The sequence below is a fragment of the Cupressus sempervirens genome, chromosome 9 (assembly GCF_028749045.1).
Source record: "Cupressus sempervirens isolate cs-2001-9-10 chromosome 9, ASM2874904v1, whole genome shotgun sequence".
NCBI classification, from domain to species: domain Eukaryota; kingdom Viridiplantae; phylum Streptophyta; class Pinopsida; order Cupressales; family Cupressaceae; genus Cupressus; species Cupressus sempervirens.
Genome location: NC_143126.1, coordinates 149,153,776 through 149,173,719, shown reverse-complemented (window position 1 = coordinate 149,173,719; position 19,944 = coordinate 149,153,776). Strand labels below are relative to the sequence as shown.

The window sequence follows — 19,944 nt, the reverse complement described above, 5'->3', positions numbered from 1 at the left end:
GAACATGGACGTATATGACATGGATATTCGTTATTTGTTATTTCAATTTGAATATTTGTCAACTATTAGATGTCTTGATCAATGGTGAAGTATCATACCATCAAATAATTAAATTTTGTATATTTTTGGCATTTCTTTGCATATATATTAATGCATTCAAACACATCCAAAATCCCCAAAACCAATTCACGTAACCATGCACCTAATTCTCACATCCCCATCTAAATCGGCAACTTAGATATATATTTATAATTATTCATAATCCATTTTCAAGTTAGTACACTCCTAGCTGATTCCTCAATCACTCGCTATTGGCAAAGTTGGTTTTGTTAGAGAAAGGCAAAGTAACTCTTCACAAACTAGTTGAATCCCAAGATGGGTTATGCCGAGGTTCCTGAAGCTTTGAGGGAACCTACTTGTAGATTGGTTTCCAAGCGCCCTATTACATGTAAATCCTCATCCTCCTTAGGATTGATGATTAAAAAAGAAGGAATTGAGGCTTAACTATGTTAACTGTCAAATGTATTATGAATCATTCAGTATTTATTAATTTAATCTCATTTGAATGCATAGTAATGTATGTTAATCATAAGGAATTGGCAACCTCATTGTACGAAATATTACAAAGATTAAGTAGATTGCCATTTCCATATGCAATCCAAATTCTAGATGGGAATCTTAGGGTACATCAAGAAGTCCCAATAGAGGACATTAGAAGCCAAGCCTTGGTTGTGGTATACTAGATATGGTCAGTTTAGAGGACTAAAATTGCTCTCTCGAAAGTGAATTATAAGCGTGTCACCACTAATCTCACAAGATGATCAGGTTTGTGCAAGTTACACTGTTGGCAACCAACATCAATTCCTGCCTAATAGGAACAACTTGAAGAGCAAAAGTACCCCTTGGATTTATTCATACCAATATTTGTGATCCAATCAAAACCTTCTCCCTTAATAATAACAAATATTTTCTCATTTTTGTGGATGGTTTAGTAGAACGACTTGGGTCTACTTAAGAAGAAATCAAAAGATTTTACCAAATTTCAAAAAATTTAGGCTAGTACATAGAAACGAATTGGTTATCCAATCAAATTCCTACATTCAAATAGTAGTGGAGGAAAATGCCTCTCAACGGCAATTAGTTATAACTACAAGTTATACTCCCAAGGAAAAAAGTTGTCAAATGCATAAAACCACACCATTGTGGAAATGGCTAGAAGCATGCTTAAAGCGAAGGGCTAACCAAGTACTTTTTGGGCTGATGCTATTGCTGTATCTATCTATTTATTGAGAGTGTTCACAACTGTATGAATTGCTTGTCTCCAGTAAACTTCCACTAAACCTACTTCTTTGATCACTGTCCTTGTTGCTTCCTCTACTGTCCAAATCATCCTTTCCACTACACCTTTCTGTTGTGGTGTTCTAGGTGCTGAAAATTGTCTTTAAATACCATGTTTCTCAAAGAAATTGTCAAATTCGTCAAAAGTAAACTCTCATCCTCTATAAGATTTCAGAAATTTAATCTTCCTACTGACTTCATTTTTTACTCTTGCTTTAAATATCTTGAATTTCTCGAATGCTTCTGATTTTTCTGTTAGAAATGCAACCCAGCATAATTTGGAATAATCATCAATGAAAGTATGAAATATCTCTCACCTTGTAAATTTCTTGTTGTGATAGGACCAAATAGGTCAATGTGAATGAGATCAACTAAGTCCCTAGACGAATGATCTTTTGCCTTGAAAGACTCTCTTCTCTGCTTTCTTTCCTAACATCCTACTGTATGATAAGCCCTGCTGGCTCAACCTCTATCTAATCTTGTAAATGTCTAAGTTCTGATTACTTTTACAGAGTTTGTACTTCTGTTTCTTTTGAATATATATAAGTTGAAATTTGCAAACAATAGACAACATGAAATGAAATTGAAAATGCTTGCAATTCATCAACAGATATTGGCTTATTTTAATGATCGTTAATTACAATGCATATCAATAACAAATATAAAGACCGAAATCAGCTTGCAGCTAAAACAGAGAACCATGAATTAAGCAGCCCTCTTTGGAAATCATCAAGAAACCCCTTCAAACGGCAAATAGGAATCTGCAATACTGGATGAGAATAAAAAAAGCACAAATTCCCAAGTGTTAAACCCTAGAAGCCAAATGCCCAAAGCCAAGATTCTCACTTGACTTGATAAACTTGTATAGTCGTCTTAGATATTCACAAAAATAATCAACAAATCCCTTCTAACAGCCGCCTGTAGATATATCCTTGAATTATTATTCACTTCTCCAAAAACTTCCACAAATTTGCACAATCTGGACCTTTGAATAAGTCCACTAATAAGCAATAATTCAACTGGTCTTTCACAGTCTCAAAATTGCACATACACTGAAGAATTGACATCCTTAAATATTGGATATACGAAAACCCTAGGTTTCATGGCTAAATTCCCAAGAACTTCATCTACTAAAGCAAATAGACCAAATGCATAATGAAATCAATTTGTACATGATGCCCTTCTATACTTTCTCACCCTTGGTTGACATGCATTTTCTTTTCCACATTAAAGTATATGTTATTAAACATGGTGTTAACCTTGGTATATAAATCAAATGGGTATCATTTTTATACAAGTCATTCAATGCACACTAATTAAGTCACTTAGCCCCATTCACTTTATTACTTTATTATAAGCTTGATGAAGTTAAATAACAACTTTGTAATATAACCTTTACCAATTAATATCATTAATGACATTATAAATTTAATATCTCATTGAATACTCAAGAATCAATATCTCTCAATCCCACATGAACTTGTAGGTCAACCACTACTGCTGCGCAACCAATTACCTCACCAAAAATAGTAAGGGTCCATCTCTATCAATCACCAACTTACTATAGTTAGTAAATCACTGAACTTGATCCAATTAAAGGTGCCAAGGGTCATCACTACAACTGAGTTTGATCCTAGAGCCCTACTAGAGATAGAAATGTTGGATAAATGACTTACTATAAATACAAAGTGTACCAAACTGACCTAAATGGAGAGCAATCCTAAACACTTCTGACCTCTAGAATGGGAATAAACCTCCTGCATTTTTGACTCAAACACTCTAACCATCAATATTAGCCTACAAGGGCCATTAATTGGGAATATCAAACCATATAATCTCAAAAAGAGAATAATAAACAACGTTGTCTAGTTTCAATAGTATTGGTAAATCTCCTACTGCACATAATGAACATATTCTAACCAAGTTGTCAAAATCGATGCGACAAATCCTCTAGTGCCAAAGTCAGTTGCCATCAAACCAAGATGATAAACAACATTTGTAGCTCCTTCAAGTTGGTACATGTTACTTCTTGTTCTTTTGCCAATAGCAATCACAGTTCAAGACTTCTTTTGGATCTCATAACCTTCGTTCTTAAACACATCATAGCCATACTCGCACACGCCCAACACTCAAAGATTATGACACAAACCCTTCACATAGTAAACAATGTGAGTGTTATGTTTTCCATCAAAGCAATAGAACCAATTCCAACAATATATATAGATTTGTCATCACCAAATTCGTCCTATTTCTCAAGCTTCACAAATTTGCTTTTATCACGAATCAAATAATTTGAACAGCCACCATCAATCAACCATTCATTCTTAATTCTTCTAACAAACATTGCAATCTCAATATTATCACCAAATTTAAGAGAAATGTTAGAAATATCAAATCTAGGTTTTTTTTCTTCTACAAAGAATAAACAGTCATGTTCTAAATCATAATTTAATATACTAGCATCTTCATTAACATAGTAAGTCTTCTTATTGAACTTCTTAAAGTCCTGCCTAGTTCCTTTCTCTATACACCTAGTAACTATATGACCAATCTTTCCACATCAAAAGCATTTAAGGGGTAACATACCTTTGTATTTGACAGTACCTTTCTTCGGCTTCCTTGCAAAGTTCACTTCCATCTCATATGAATCATCATCATTTGCATCTTCCTTTGTCATTGTGGCTTTAAAGGTTGTCTCAAATATGCTCTTCTCTTTTGTAAATTTCCTCAACTCAAACACGATCAGGGTGCCAAACAATTGTTCTCTAGAGAATTCTTTGAATCATAATCTTCCTTAATAGTTGAGATCTTGTTATTATAGCTCTTTGATAAGGACATCAAGATCTTCTCCATAACATCTTCATTAGTGATATTGTCTCCTTGATTTGTTACTTCATCCACTGCATCGTCAACACTCTGAAAGTAACTTCTAATATCTTCTCCTTCTTCCACTCTCAAGTTCTCACAATGACGCTTAGTTAGCTTCTTAGACAACTTAGCTCTATCATTCCCTTCATAACTTTCTTTCAAACTTTTCCCAAACTTCATAAGTAATCTTTAATGAAATAACCTTAGCTAACTCAAATTTTTATAAATCACTAAAAATTGAATACCCTCCTCATAAGCTGAAATAACAACTTGAGTATTATAAAGCCATTTTGAGGTGCAACATACTTCATCTCCACATTCTTCCTAGTAGAGTAACTTATTGAAATCATGTATCGTCTCATCTACTCTTTCCATGAATTGGAATCGGATCCATCAAACATAGGAATGTTCAATTTGTGTGCCATCGGATCCTCCTCGAGCAATTAAGCTCCTTCCACACAACTAAAGCTCTGATACTAATTGTTCAACAAGTTGAGTAACAGGAGGGTTGAATCAATTATTTTCAAATGACTTCCTTGACATTTATTAACTTGGTGAACACTTAAGGCAAATAGAAACTTCTAACAGATATGAATATGAAAGCACAAAACATCAACACCATAAACACTAGAATTTATGTAGAAACCCAAGATGGGAAAAACCACAGAGAAGCTAACTCTCATAAATGAACACTGATTCAGATGTTTTTTAAAAAGGCCTCATGTCGGTTTGCTAATTGTTGGTAGACTCACTACTGGTTGGGCTAACTACCTAGAGATAAGAGGGGCTTACCAGTATAAATAGGCTCATTACCAATAAAGAATAGGCTCAATGTTAGAATATAAGAAATGAAAAATAATTCCACCACTAAAGTTACCATCACCAATCATTAGCAACACATAAATAATATAACAGTCAACTACCGATTGCCCGAACTCACATATACATGAATACATAAATCTTCCCTTGTCAGATTCCCATTCACTTCGCATATTACTTGCATACCAATAGATCGCAACAAATAGAATTGCCACTCTCTTATACCATGCCATGCCAACAATCAAGTCAGCCTAATGCAATTTGAAATAGGTTAAAATATTTTCCTTGTGGTAAGGAATGAAATGTGGACCATCTCGCTCAACGCAACATGTCTCACTTCATAGCAGCACACTACACCATCATTGAGATCTTTGGAACCAGCAAATAGGATCTATGTGTTACAATGCAAATACTCGGACTAAGCACAACAACCACTTTCTATTAGAATATATAGTCCACCAATATAATTGAGGGGGTGTGGGGGCAGGGGGGGTGGGGGGTTGAATTAGTTATACAACTATTATCACAATTATCAACCTTAATCAAACCTAAACAACTGAACAGTATAATCAGAAACGACAACAAGATACTCATGCACATAACACCAGATATGTTAACTAGGGAAACCCTTGATTAGAAGGAAAACCCCAGTGGGGATAGTACCCACAAGATGATGTACTAATATAAATATTCCTTGTTAGAGGATGGACCCTGTTAGGAGTCTATAACAACATTCAATACATATCAATCCATGTTAGAAGACTTTGAATCCCTATTAAGAGATTCCAACCATGTTAGGAGTTGTAGAAGGCAGATGGACCCACTATCCAAATAGCTTCAAGGGCAAGACCAATGAACCGACTATCCAAATGATCTCTATATAATTCTTTGCAAAATAATAGATTTGAATAGCACTTCCTTCCTCTTTCTCTGTCCCGTCAATCGGACTTCTCCTCCTTCTAATCTTGATACCAGATCACGAACTCTATGTTGATGTGAGTTTTGTATCACTTACATAACATATTAGGATTTGAATATTCAATATGGGATATCAAACATGCAACTCCTCTCTTGAAAATTTATTACCTATGAAGACATAAGCAATAGCTCCAATGTTCCTTACACCGTTGGATACTCGCTCAGTTTTATTGATGTGATTTGCTAATAATCACATAGGCGGCCTTATGCTATTCTTTCGAGAATGACTTGGACTTTGGTGGGATAAAGGTGATGGTGGCTCGGTTTGTGAAATGTGCGAGTGGCAGATAATGTTGATGGTGGTGGTGATGAAGGATGTGTCTGCCAGGGATGATGTTGATGGGAAAGCGACGATTGTGGGAAGTGAATGGATGTGCTCTAATACTTAACTTACTCCTCTAACTTGCTTCTCTAAGCTTCAACTACCCAGCTACTTACTATTCTACTCCCACTCCTATGAATGGAAGGTTAGCAAATGGACGGGGATCGAACCTAATGAAAGCTGACCAACAACCTCACTTCCACAAGTGCAATGATTCAAAGGAACAATAAACTAGTTCACCACACAAGGCTTCCCAACTAGCCGCTAGGATGCTAGTGGTCTAGTATTGACCCCTACCAAACATTTACCAAAGCTACCGTACAACTATGCATCTACTTTAACCTCACTTAAACAACTTCAAATAAAATTTGCTTCAACAACTTGAAAAGAAATCTAACTATGTGGAAGTAGAAAACATGCACTAATACCCAATGTTCTTAATTAACATGCAAATCGCAACAATGAAAAAGAGAGCAATTTTGGTATTATCTTCACAACAATTTCTCCAACCCTTTACAAATGAGAGCAAATGGCCTTTTATAGGGGCCGGAAATACAACGAACAGTGGAGATCAAAACAAGATCAACGATCCAAGTTGGATCCTCAAAACCCTAATAAGGGTTTCCACCCCCATCGGCCAATGAGAAGTTGTCACCTCATCAATGGACCAATGAAAAAAGTCTAAAAGTGGCAACTAATGAGACGGCATCAAAATGGTGGCCAATCAAAAATAGACACTACTCCTATTCTAGAAGAAAGAGAAATTTTGCCACTTGGGCTTACATCAAATGATCTTCTAATATAACTCTTCCCTTTTCTTTCATTTTCTTAGCTAAGGCAATGAACTTAGCTAGCCTTTCGTTAACTTCTTCCATAGGAGGACAAGGTGTGCGCTTTGCCCTGAGTTCCATTGACTTCACCACGCTACTTGCTGCTTGTAGTATCCTTTCGTGATCCTTCTCATATTCCTTCACAAATCCAATAAAAGCACTGAGAGAGGAAAGGGTGCCCAAATGCTTTTTCTTAATAGCAACCTTTCCTAACTCATCCAACCTCGATCCAAAATCTGTCTCATTGATATTCACTTCTCTAAAATCCTCAAAATCAAGTGCCACCCCAACATCGCTCATCATGGTTGAAATAGAAATGTCAACGCTCGAACTATGTCGTGCAATCTCATTATGTATTTCCTCAAGTGTTCTAAATCTGGTAGTTAATGCAACAAACCAAGATTCAACTATACTCAATCCTCCCCCATCAACCAACCTAACTCTTTGCAAATATGCCTCTGGTAGCCCAATGAACGCCTATAGCCTAGGAATAGCCAAATCTCTGATGGGAAGGAAACCTTTCCACTCTTCTTCGAATAATCTGAACTTGTCTCTAATGGCCACTAATGACTGGAATGTCAAGATGAAGGAAGGCAAGAAATTTCGCCCATCTTGGATTGTATCATGGATCCAATCCCTGACTTCGTGTAGCTGAGCTGATATCTCTCCTGAATTGCTCCCGTTGTCTTGAGGAAGGGCTGCCTGGTGCAACTATTGGATGGGCTAGCTATCTCTCCAATATTTGTTCTCGACCTCCAACTTTACTATCCTTTCATTTGCCTTCCTTAACCTTCTCTGATTGATGCTATACCTTCCTGGACCTCCTCACACTCCATATCATCTGTATTCCTTCCCAAGTTATGTTCCACTATCTCATACTCTTGGGCCACAATCTCATTCACTGCCTTGTTGACTATTGGAATAGAAATCTGAACCTTTCGGTGACCATCATTGTCGCTCCTGATTACCCTTGCCACCATTCTTGCCATTTGTTTTTGGTTCTCGCTATCACCCTTTTCCATTAACCCTTGGATGTCCTCAGCTGTATGGGCCGTTACCACCTCACTTCTTGGCATAAGCATATGTCTTAACCATAGTGGTGCAGTGCATCTCCCCAAATCTGGATTTGGTTCGACTAACAAAGCATCACCAACAGCCTTGGGTTCTTGACTTATTGCCTCGATGTTGATCAGTCCATCTTCTTCTCTACCAGTTTCTTCCATATCATTTCCTTGTTGGTTCTCCAAGAGAGGGGAGTACGTGGTGCTTTCACTATAGCCACTTGATTCCGAATCAGAGCTCACCTCCACTGCGGCCCCTTTATCATTTGAATTGACCTCTTGGCTTCTAGCCTCAATTATACTCTCTCTTGATGGCGCTGCATGCTGTCTCTTGGCTGGAGGCTCTCGATGTTCTTTGCCCTTCTCTACCTCCAAAACTTTCTTCTTGCTATTTCTAATCATTTCCTGTTGCTGGCTATTTCCTTCATTTCTTTGTTCGACTGATTCTGCTTGTCTCTCTTTTGGCTTCATCATCTCATAGGTAAGGGGAATCCTTTGTCTTTGTAGCTTCCTTAGTCCTTCATTATACCACGACTCGGTATGTAAATCCACTGCCCTTGTGACTACTTCCAAGGAAGGATCCTGATGGTCATCCCAATCCACTGGATTCAATTTTGTTCCTTCTACTGTATCATAGTCTTCTCTCAACACATTTCCATCATCCTTCAGTTGATCCTGAATATCGAGGCCTCTCCATCTAATAGCCCTCATCATGTTCATCGACAGCCTTGAGAAAGGTAGCTTTCTCACATGAAAGTCATCTTTGGCGTTGGCCCAGAACATGCTTGAATTCATTTCCATGAGATACCTTGATAAGACCATAAGGATCAAATCATTGCCTTGCTTTGTACCATCCTAGATGATACCATTCCAATTCCTTCTCTGCGGCTTCAAAGGAGGCCCGATTTGGGCAACTATCATTGCCAATTACGATTGAGAACGAAATGCTTGTTTTCCCTTCGTTTCTCATTATTCTATCACAATGCTCAAGTTGCCTAACCAATTCTAACAAACTACCTTGTCCGGTGGGTACCATGGAAGCCTCTTAGGACAAACTGTACTTCCTACCACTCTAATGTATGTAAACTGCGAAAATTGGATGAACCAACTCCCATACCTTTTAATTCTTTCTTCTGCTTCTGGTGAAAGTCTCTTAGCAGGTGTCCCTTGTAGTACCCTTACTGTCTTCATAGCGAAGGCATCACAAAATATCTTGTAATCCTTGTTGTTGTGCAAATGGAGCTACGGATAGCATTCATGTACCAAATATTGTCCCGATCCGCTACCAACTTCTCCTAAGGCCTTAAGTCCCACACTCTTGTACAATCTAGCAATTAGGTAGAACAAATAGGAGCCCATGTAGAATTGCCTTTGGTTTTGCATGGTTCTGAGTTGCAATTCTAAGTTCTCACTTATGATCTTGGCCCAATCAAACCTTCTTTTCCCTTTCTCGATCTCATCAATGGAGAAGTACATCCAGTTTTCAAATTGCATCCCTTGAGCTAGGCCCATGATCCGACTAAGCAGAACAACGAGATCACCATATTTTGGTTTGAAATCTGCCATTGTGAACCTCGATGATCTGTTAACTCCTTTCTTTCCCTCGCGTATCCAATTTTGCTTTAGATGCGTGTAATAGGCCTCTTGGTTATCTTGAAATGATTTAGTTGCTTGGTCCATCATCACAACGGTCATGCCCTTGTACTAGGGAATGTTGAATGTTTCTTCGATTGCTTGTTCGCCAATGCTGGCCAACACTCTCTTCCCTTCATCAAAAATGATGGATTTACTGTTTAGTTCAAATCTGGATGCACATTCCACAATCAATTCTGGACAGGGCAATGTGGGAGAAAAAGCCGCCGCATGTACAATTCCGCTCTTGTATATCCTTTTTGCCAAGGGGGATTGTCCTTCCTTTAGTTTGTCCCTCATCCGTATCATGTCCACTATATCGATATTGGTGTTGGTTATTCTCTTCATTTTCGAGAAGAAGGGAATTTTAGGCATCATATCCTCTTTGTCTTTCTTAGTGATTGCCCGCTTGGGATTCTTACTCGCACTAACATCCTCCATGCTCGTCGCCCTATTACGAGATGGTAGAGTGGTGGACCAGAAGGCAAGAAGAACCAAGAGGAGCAATCTTTAGACTAGAACAAAAAAAGGATGTCAGCTTAAGGACCCCTTGCAACTCTAGATGATGAAAATTCACCTTAACCAATAATGTTACAGTGACTTTTCGGAACCTAGGACAAGACCTCAAGAACTTCAAATCCCTTTGCAAATCAGAAATTTAAATCTTTAAAGCTATCCAACACTTGCCCACAAAGCAAAAATCAGACTTCCATATGCATCTCTTCACCCACCAAAATCACCTAAGTCTGATATAAAGAATGCAGTCCCAAATAGAGGAAAAATCAGACCTTCTCATAAATCGCCCATGTCACATAAATCAGATCTGCCTCAAAAAAATGCTAAAAGTGGAAAATTCTGCCCTCAAATCACTTCATCCAAGCATGGGAAGTCTCCAATTTGCCCACAAATGTCACCTAGGGCACAAATCGCAGCCCACAAAAGGAGGAAAAAAATCACCAAATACTGCAAAAAACTGCCCTCTTGAGAAATCGCCAAGCACCAAAAATGGCTAAAAGCAAGCAAAATCGCCCAACAAATGCAAGAAAACTGCCTTCCACAAAATCACCCAAGTACCAAAAAATCTGCTCACAAGAGAAATTCGCCAAAGCAATGAGAAAATCTGCCTTAAAACTTAATCTTCAAACACCAAAAATCTGCTCCTTAGGAGAAATTCGCCAAAGCATGGAGAGGAGAGAAGTGTGAGGAAGAAATGGGAGAGAGGCCTCCTCTTATACCCAATTTCTTACCTCCTCTAAGCCAGCCGACTTGGTCCTAGAGGAGACAAAAAACAAAAATTAAATCAAAGTCATGGCCCATAATTAAATACCTAGCTCAAAATTTAATTTTGCCAAAAGGAAAATTGCACTTTAAATTGCCATTTAGCTCCAAATTGCAAAAAAAAGAAATTAAATAATGCCTTGAGGATGTTAAATATTTCCATTTAAATGAGGGTTTAGTAATTAATACGTCATTAAATTTCGATTTTGGCTACCCAAAAGCCATTTTTTCAATATTCAATTATCAATTTCATTAAAGGTAAAAAGCTTTCAAGGCAATTTTAATCTATTAAAGCCAATTTTTTGCCATTTCTCTCTAAATCGATTTTGCTATACCAAAAAAAAAAAAAAAAATTGCATCTAGAACCAAAAATCGATTTTTTGCCATTTAGCCCCATTTCAACAAAACTAAAATCTTCACCAAAGAAAAATTTGAGATTTTCCAAAACTTAACTTTAGTAAAAAAAAAAAATCTTTTAAAAGATTTTTTTTTAATTTACACATTTATATATCCAGATTTTCAAAAGAGAACATCTAAGTACAAATTTACAATTTTATCCTGCCAAATATTGCTCTTTAAAATTTTGTTCGGCCTAAGGATGAAATTAGTGGCTCTGGAAAATCAAGATGAAACGGGTGAAAATAAGCTAAGCCTCCCCACATTTGTCCTAAAGGTGCCAAGGCGTGAAATTTTCAAAACTCAAAAATTTTGGGCAATCCAAAATTTGCCGAGGCGATTAAAATAAAAGGGGGGTTCCCAAAATTTTGGGGCGATGGTGTGAGAACCTCACAACACTCTACATCCAATAATCCGTTGGATCGCTTACTCACATTCACCAAACACTCTGTCTTTTGCCACTCGCTGACCGCACATCACCAAATTATATCTCTACCTGAAGATATAATAGGATCATTAGAAATTGCTTTCCATGCACTCTATCTCTGGACTACTCTCTATAAATCACTTATAGCTCCATACGTCTTCGACTTAGACTCTGTGCATTTAACCTCGTCATCAAGACACAAGGTACAACATGTCCTTAAAAAGCACTTCACTTGTACATCAAAACTCTATCTGTACAAGTACGATCTCTATCTGCTATTTTGCCAGTCTTCACAGACTTACTGCTATGTTGACATCAATGACAAACACAGTCATGAATGCAACAAATCAATACTCTCCAATGCTTAGAATACTCCCCCAAAGGAATATCATCAGCATTCATGCTAACAATCTTCCCCTTTGGCATTGATGGTAACATAGATGAAAAACATCCAAGTTCCAAGAATACCAAACAATACTCCGTTGTTATTGATGCTATCCTCATCTTTTAAAATCCTCTTCATCAATCAAATCTAAGAATCCTCTGGAACATGGCTTGTTCTATATCTTCATGCTATATATCTCCCCCATAGAGATATTCATTAATCTTTCTAAATCTCCCTAATAAAGTAGAGATTTTTGTGCATTCTTCTCCCCCATACACACTTAGGACACTCTTCTCCCCCATACACACTTAGGACACTCTTCTCCCCCATACACGCTTAGGAGATGTTTTTCATGCACTCTTCTCCCCCATTGACATCAATAACAAAGACCTCATTATGTCAATTGCTGCTCAAGAGACATTAACCAGCTCAAGTGTCCAAAGACATTGTTCACTACAAAATACCAAGAGTCCTTGGTGACTCTACTCATCACAGATACTCCCCCATACAGGAAGCATCAGCATTCAGTCCAGTCAAATAATGGTGTTATGTACCACTGGACTGATGCAATCTCTGCATCGTCTACTCTGAAGTAGGCAGGGGCGTAACCCCAAGCATACCTCTCAAGTACTCAAATGTATCTATAGGTAAGGGCTTTGTAAAGATATCTGCAATCTGATCTTTAGTACACACATACTCCAATCTAATCTCTTTTTCTACTACTTTCTCTCTCAAAACATGATACTTAATAGATATATGCTTAGTCTTAGAATGCAATAAAGGATTCTTAGACATACGCACTGTACTTGTGTCACCACAGTATATGATAACAAGTTCTAAAAATTCTATCCTAATGTCTTTCAGCATTTGCTTCATCCACATCATTTGATTACAATTATTTATTGCTGCTACATACTCTGTTTCAGCTGTGCTCTGCGAGATACAATCTTGTTTCTTGCTTAGCCAAGAAACCAATCTTCCTCCAAAAAAGAATGCTCCACCATTGGTACTCTTTCTGTCATCCATATTGCCTGCCCAATCTACATCAATATATGCGTGTAGAGTAAAATCACTCGATCTGTCATACCATATTCCATAATCTAATGTCCCCTTCAAATATCTAAATATCCTTTACTGTTGCATAGTGATACTCCTTAGGATCAGCTTGAAATCTAGCTACAATCCCAACTGCATTTGCTATATCTGGTCTAGTTTGAGTCAGATATTGCAAACCTCCAATCATGGATCTATACTTCTGCTCAACTGTAAGTGTCTCATCTTTGCTAGATAACTTGTGACCAATTATCATTGGTGTACCAACAAACTTACAACTTTCCAAGTCAATTTTTTTCAACAAGTCTTTCAAATACTTAGCTTATGAAATGAAAATGCTATCATTGTTTTGCACAATTTGCAAACCTAGGAAAAACTTCATTTCTCCTATCATACTCATCTCAAACTCATTATTCATTTCTTCAGCAAACTTATCACTTGCTTTATCATTATCTCCAAATATTATGTCATCAACAAATATTACTATTATCAAAAAACCATTCTCTATTTCTTTCAAGTACAAGTTACTATTTGTCATACCTTTAGCAAATCCAAGCTTTTCCAAATAGTTGTCCAACATTGCATACCAAGTTCTAGGTGCTTGCTTCAAACCATATAGTGATTTCTTCAATCTGCATACCATATCTTTTTCTTTTGTCAGAGGGAATCCTTCAAGCTGCTCAATGTATACCTCTTCTTCAAGTTCTCCATTCAGAAAGGTTGATTTTACATCCATCTGATACACTTTGAGTTTCTTGTTCGCTACATAAGCCAAGAACATTCTTACTACTTCCATTCTGGCTACAAGGGCATATGTCTCTTTATAGTCTATTCCTTCTTGCTGTGAATATCTTTTGCACACAAGTCTAGCCTTGTTTCTTACTACTTTGCCTTGTTCATTCGTCTTGTTTCTGAATACCCACTTCGTTCCAAATAACATTCTTGTCTTTAGGCCTTGGAACTATTTCTCATGTTTCATTCTTCACAATATGATCTAATTCTTCCTCCATTGCTTGAATCCACTGATCATCTTTAGAGGCTTCATTTGCAATCTGAGGTTCAACTTGAGAAATCAAACATATCTCTACATTAACTTTGTTTCTTGTCATCACTCCTTTGTCTTTACTTCCAATTCTCTGCTCTGGAGGGTGATTCTTTGTCAGATTTCTATTAGAGGTAGGAGTTGCTAACTCAACTCTTATCTCTTCCCTTGGTTCAGATCTTTCTCCTCTTTTCTCAACAATTCGCACATCATTTTGTAGATCATTATTAGTCTCAAAGAAAACATTTACATTCTGTCTAAAAATTCCAGTGTTATCCTCTTCATCAAAATTGTAATCCATCATCTTTTCCTTAATTCCAAACTTTTCATCAATTTTTTCCATTTGCACATTCAACTATAGTCTTAATTCCATGGTTAGAACATCTGTAAGCTTTACTTTTCAATGAATAGCCAACAAACATACCTTCATCACTTCTTTAATCAAACTTACCAATATCATCATCTCTCTTTATATAACATTTGCTTCCAAAGATTCTGATATACATCATTGAGGGTGAATGATCAAATCATAATACATAAAGAGTCTTATCCATACCTTTTCTAATATGTAATTTGTTCATAGTGTACACTGTTGTATTAACTGCTTCTCTCCAAAATGTCTTGGATACATTATTTTCAAACATCATTGCTCTTGATGCCTCTACTACTGATCTGTTTCTTCTTTCAACAATTCCATTATGCTCAAGTGTCTTGGGTGAAGACAACTAGCTCTTGATTCCATTCACTTCACAAAACATATTAAACTCTCTAGAGGTAAACTCTTCTCCTCTTTCTGATCTCAAACATTTTATATTAACACCGGATTCATTCTCAACTCTATTCTTGAATATCTTAAATTTCTCAAATGCTTCAAACTTTTCTTTACACATATCTGATAACTCACTCAGAATATCTAGCTTCTGTGTGTCGAAATTTTCTCTATCTGACTTGGGACTATTGTTTCTAAAATGACTCGCCATTGATCTCCTAAAGCTATTAAGCTTTTTCTTCAAGGACATGATACTTTGATACCAATTGTTAGAATATATAGTCCACCAATATAACTGAGAGGGAGGGGGGTGAATTAGTTATACAACTATTATCACAAATATCAACCTTAATCAAACTTAACCAAGTGAACACTATAATCAGAAACCACAATAACACCAGATATGTTAACTAGACAAACCCTTCATCAGAGAGAAAACCCCGGTGGGGATGGTACCCACAAGATGATGTAATAATATAAATATTCCTTGTTAGAGGATGGACCATGTTAGGAGTCTATCAGTCCTTGTTAGGAGACTTTGAATCCTTGTTAGGAGATTCCAACCCTGTTAGGAGTTGTGGAAGGCAAATGGACCCACTATCCAAGGGCAAGACCAATGAACCCACTGTCCAAATGATCTCTATATAATTCCTTGCAAAATAATAGATTTGAATACTACTTCCTCTTTCTTTGTCCTATCAACCAGACTTTTGTTCCTTCTGATCTTGATACCAGATCACAAACCCTACATCCAATAATCCCTTGGATCGCTTATTCGCATTCACCAAACACTCTGCTCCTTTTCGCACTTCTATATTTTACAAACAAGGAAAACTTCTTTCCTTTATACCTTTTCTTCAAAATAATTCCTTGAGTCGGCCTTGAGGCTTTCCCAATTAATTATAATAAGATAATTAATTAATTCACAATTACAATAGCACTGTTAGCTCACAGTATATACAAAACTTCACACGTGCGACTTCAGGACCTGCGCACTTTTTGACATCATCATCCAACTATTTTCTGTCATTGGCTGACCGCACATCACCAAATTATATCTTTGCTTGAAAACATAATAGGATCATCAGAAACTGCTCTCCATGCACTCTATCTCTGCACTGCTCTCTGTGAATCACTTATAGCTTCCATACATCTTCGACTTAGACTCTGCGCATTTAACCTCGTCATCAGGACGCAAGGTACATGTCCTTAAACATGCTTCACTTGTACATCAAAACTCTTTATGTATAAGTACAATCTTTGTTTGTTATTCTACCAGTCTTCACAGACTTACTCCTATGTTGACATCAATGACAAACACAGTCATGAATGCAACATAACAATACTCTCCAATGCTTAGGATACTCCCCCAAAGGAATACCATCAGCATTCATGCTAACACTTTCCTGATTAGATCAAACCCAAACAAATGAGCCACATCATGTTGCAAGAGAAATGGGACCAACACTGACACAGCTAAAGAATTATTTATGGTACATCATTCGGACCACACTATATCGGATCACCAAAACATTCAATCCACATCTACGCATTGGATATGTCAACATCAATGACAACAACTACTATAGCATCAGCATCATATTCTAACACTCCTTTGAGAAAGGTAAAAAAAATTAAGCAGATTTTTACGGTACTACTGGTCTTCATTCAAGTATAAATTTTGCTATGTTCTCCCATTTTCAAATTGAACCAAGACAATTTGACAATGCAAAGCAAGAAGTATGGATTAAAGCCATGAATGTAGAAATTGTTTCCATTGAAAAGAATGAAACATGGAAGCTAGTTAATCTTCCACCTAAAAAAGAAATTATTGGACTAAAATGGATCTACAAAACCAAAAACAAAGCCAATGAAATTGATAGGCAATAGTTACTAGTTACCAATTACACAAAAAACATATTCTATCATTGCTAGATTAGACACCATAAGTTGAATTTTGGTATTAGCAATGCATACAAGTGGGGGTTACCAATTTGGCATTAAAACAACGTTTTTGAATGGTTATCTACACGAAGAACAACCACCACAATATGAGATTGTAGAACAAGAACAGAAAAGTCTACATGTCAAATAAGGCATTTTATGAGCTCAATTAGGTACCTAGAGCACAGTAGAGTCGGATAGATGGCTATAGATCAATTTCAAAAGGAGAGAAAATAAGCCTCTATGTCTGAAATTCCAAAGTAATGTGATTTAGTCATAATTTGTCTATAGGTGATGATTTGATTTACACAAAAACATTGTTATGATTCAACAGATGAGTTCAGAAGTGTCATGAAGAATGAATTTAAAAATGAAAATTTTGGGTTTGATGTTCTATTTTCTTAGGTTAGTAGTGGCACAACTTTAAAATGGCATTTTTATTTCGCAAGAGAAATGTGCTAATGATTCACTTGACAGATTCAGAAGGAGAAATTGCAAATCCATGAACACACTATTGAACATTAATAAGAGATTTTGATTAAGCATAATGATACAGAAAAGGCTAATGAAATATTCTCCAAAATTTCAGTCGGTAGTCTTATATATCTTACAGCTACTAGACCAAATATCATGTATGTTGTTAGTTTGGCTTCTCAGTTTATACAGAATCCGAGTTCAGTTCATTTTGGTGCAATGAAAAGGATTCTAAGATGTATCCATGATTCAAATAGTTTTAGAATTTTGTATACATCTACAAATGATTATGATTTAGTTGGATATACAGATAGTGATTGGGCAGGATTAATTGACAATGAAAGGATTAATTCAAGTGGCACATCTTATTCTTGGGAAACGGCAATCATCATTATCTATCATCAACGAAAGCTGAATCTATTGCTGCAATTTCAGCATCCTGTCGAGCAATATGGTTGAGAAAAATCATGGAAGATTTAAGGTAAAAATAAAATTAATCAACAATTACACGTTATTGTAATATATTGGCTATTGCTATCACTCATAATCCTGTCTTCCACAGGTATCATCATTTTGCTAGAAATCGTGTCCATGAATGTCAAGTTGAACTGAAGTTTTGCAAAACCAAGGCAATTCCAATAGAAAATTTTGAAAGATTAAGGGGAAAGATGCGTGCTTGCAAGTTAAGCACTAATAGGGAAATTGACGGCATTAATGTTTATTTTGTCACTGCATTGTGTTATGAAGACACGCATTCGCTCCACCTCCCACTCTGATCACCATCATTTTGGTAAACTCTATCCGGCTGCATACAGGTCTTTGTATTATTCTTTGTAATGAGCACTTATGTTTTTTCGCAGGGCCATACTGTTTTTCTCTTTTGTGCTATTTGTTTTCTTACGAAGGCTTCTGTCTGCGGACTGCTATCTACTGCATCATATTAAAAAAAAATCATGTTCTTTAGTATGTTCAGTGGAGTTATATTATTTAATATTCTGCTGTGCATTGTTGTTTGCTGAGACGGTGTCCAGTTTTATAATTTCCTTCTTTTTGTACCAGAAGTTCAACGATGAAGAATCGTCTATTTGATAATTGTTTATGTTCCTAGAATAAGCTGTTATTTATGCAGGTATTAGCAACCAGTTTGAAAGCAGGACACGTTTTATTTTAGAACCTCTATATATTAGAACTTCATAACTGAATATGACGTGATTGATGTGGCAAACCTGATTCTCTCTGGTTATGTTTGTCTATTGAACTCTTTTGGACTATGCGGGATGGGTATATCCTGATAAAATTACTCAAACAAATTGTTTTCTGCAAATGATTTTCGTTTCCAAAACGAACCACTCATGAGTAAACCAATATATGTGGCACCTTGAGAATTATAAAATGGGTGGTTCATATAAGATCAAATATATGATAATGCAAATATATTTTTATACCTCTTCATTTTCCTGTTGCTTGTGAACTTTACTAGGACGTTGCTTGCGAGGCTTATCAAAATGTTCATCCATTTCCTGTCCAAGTGTAAACAAGTGCTTTGCTGAACCGTCCGGATTCTTTCTCTTCTTCTTATTTCTAGACGAAACATTTTCTGGAACCATTTTGATGTGCCCTTCTCGATACCCAAGACAATAACTTTAGAATGGTATTCACCCGAGTTCCTGAATTTTCTTAAATATTTCCGAAATTTAGGGGATCTATAGAGGCCCTAATAGCAATTTTAAAAGAGCCATGAGATTTTCGAAGCTGGATTCAAATAATGGTGAGTGACGGGTAGAGTGATCGTAAACATAAGATGTGTTGCTAGAGAGAATAATAATTGAGGCCTCGCCTGCAAAAAAATGGCAGATGTACTGCACCGCCAAGGGTCTAAGCTCCTTTCACAATTCCTGCAGTCTCTTGCGAAGATTTGGTCAGGAGCAGCATCAGCTACCTATATCTTCCAAAACCCTTGTATACTCGCCTGTCACCTTTGGATTCGTTTTAGGGCTTCATGCTGCAAACCCTTCACGGCTTTCCTAGGCGAGTATCAACTACTTATCAAGTATTATATATTTAATATAAAATAATAGCAAATTATAGTTTCTAATTTTTATTTTTTTTTATTTTTAGATGTATTTGCAAGTGAATATAAAAATTATTATTTAAATTTATTGTATTTTAATAGTTTAAAAAATTTAATTGTGAGTCATTGGAATATTTGTATATTTATAGTTAGAGAAAAATTGTGTAAAATATGTAAATACTTTTCTTTTCTTTTTTGGTTGAGTTAGAGGTCAAGTTGAGATTTATTATTATTATTTATTAAGTTTGAGTAGACTC

General features: G+C 36.4%; 1 protein-coding gene across 2 annotated transcripts in view; it reads right to left on the bottom strand.

Annotated features, from left to right (window-relative positions):
- LOC149537955 (bystin-like protein) overlaps positions 1-19,642 on the bottom strand; it is a 145,904-nt gene extending 126,262 nt beyond the window's left edge. For both annotated transcript variants that reach the window (XM_089799361.1, XM_089799362.1), the window contains exon 1: positions 19,062-19,642. In XM_089799361.1, the coding sequence (XP_089655487.1) occupies positions 19,062-19,223 (162 nt within the window). In that variant the 5' untranslated portion in view covers positions 19,224-19,642. The remainder of the gene's footprint in view (positions 1-19,061) is intronic.
- Between the last annotated feature and the right edge of the window lie 302 nt (positions 19,643-19,944).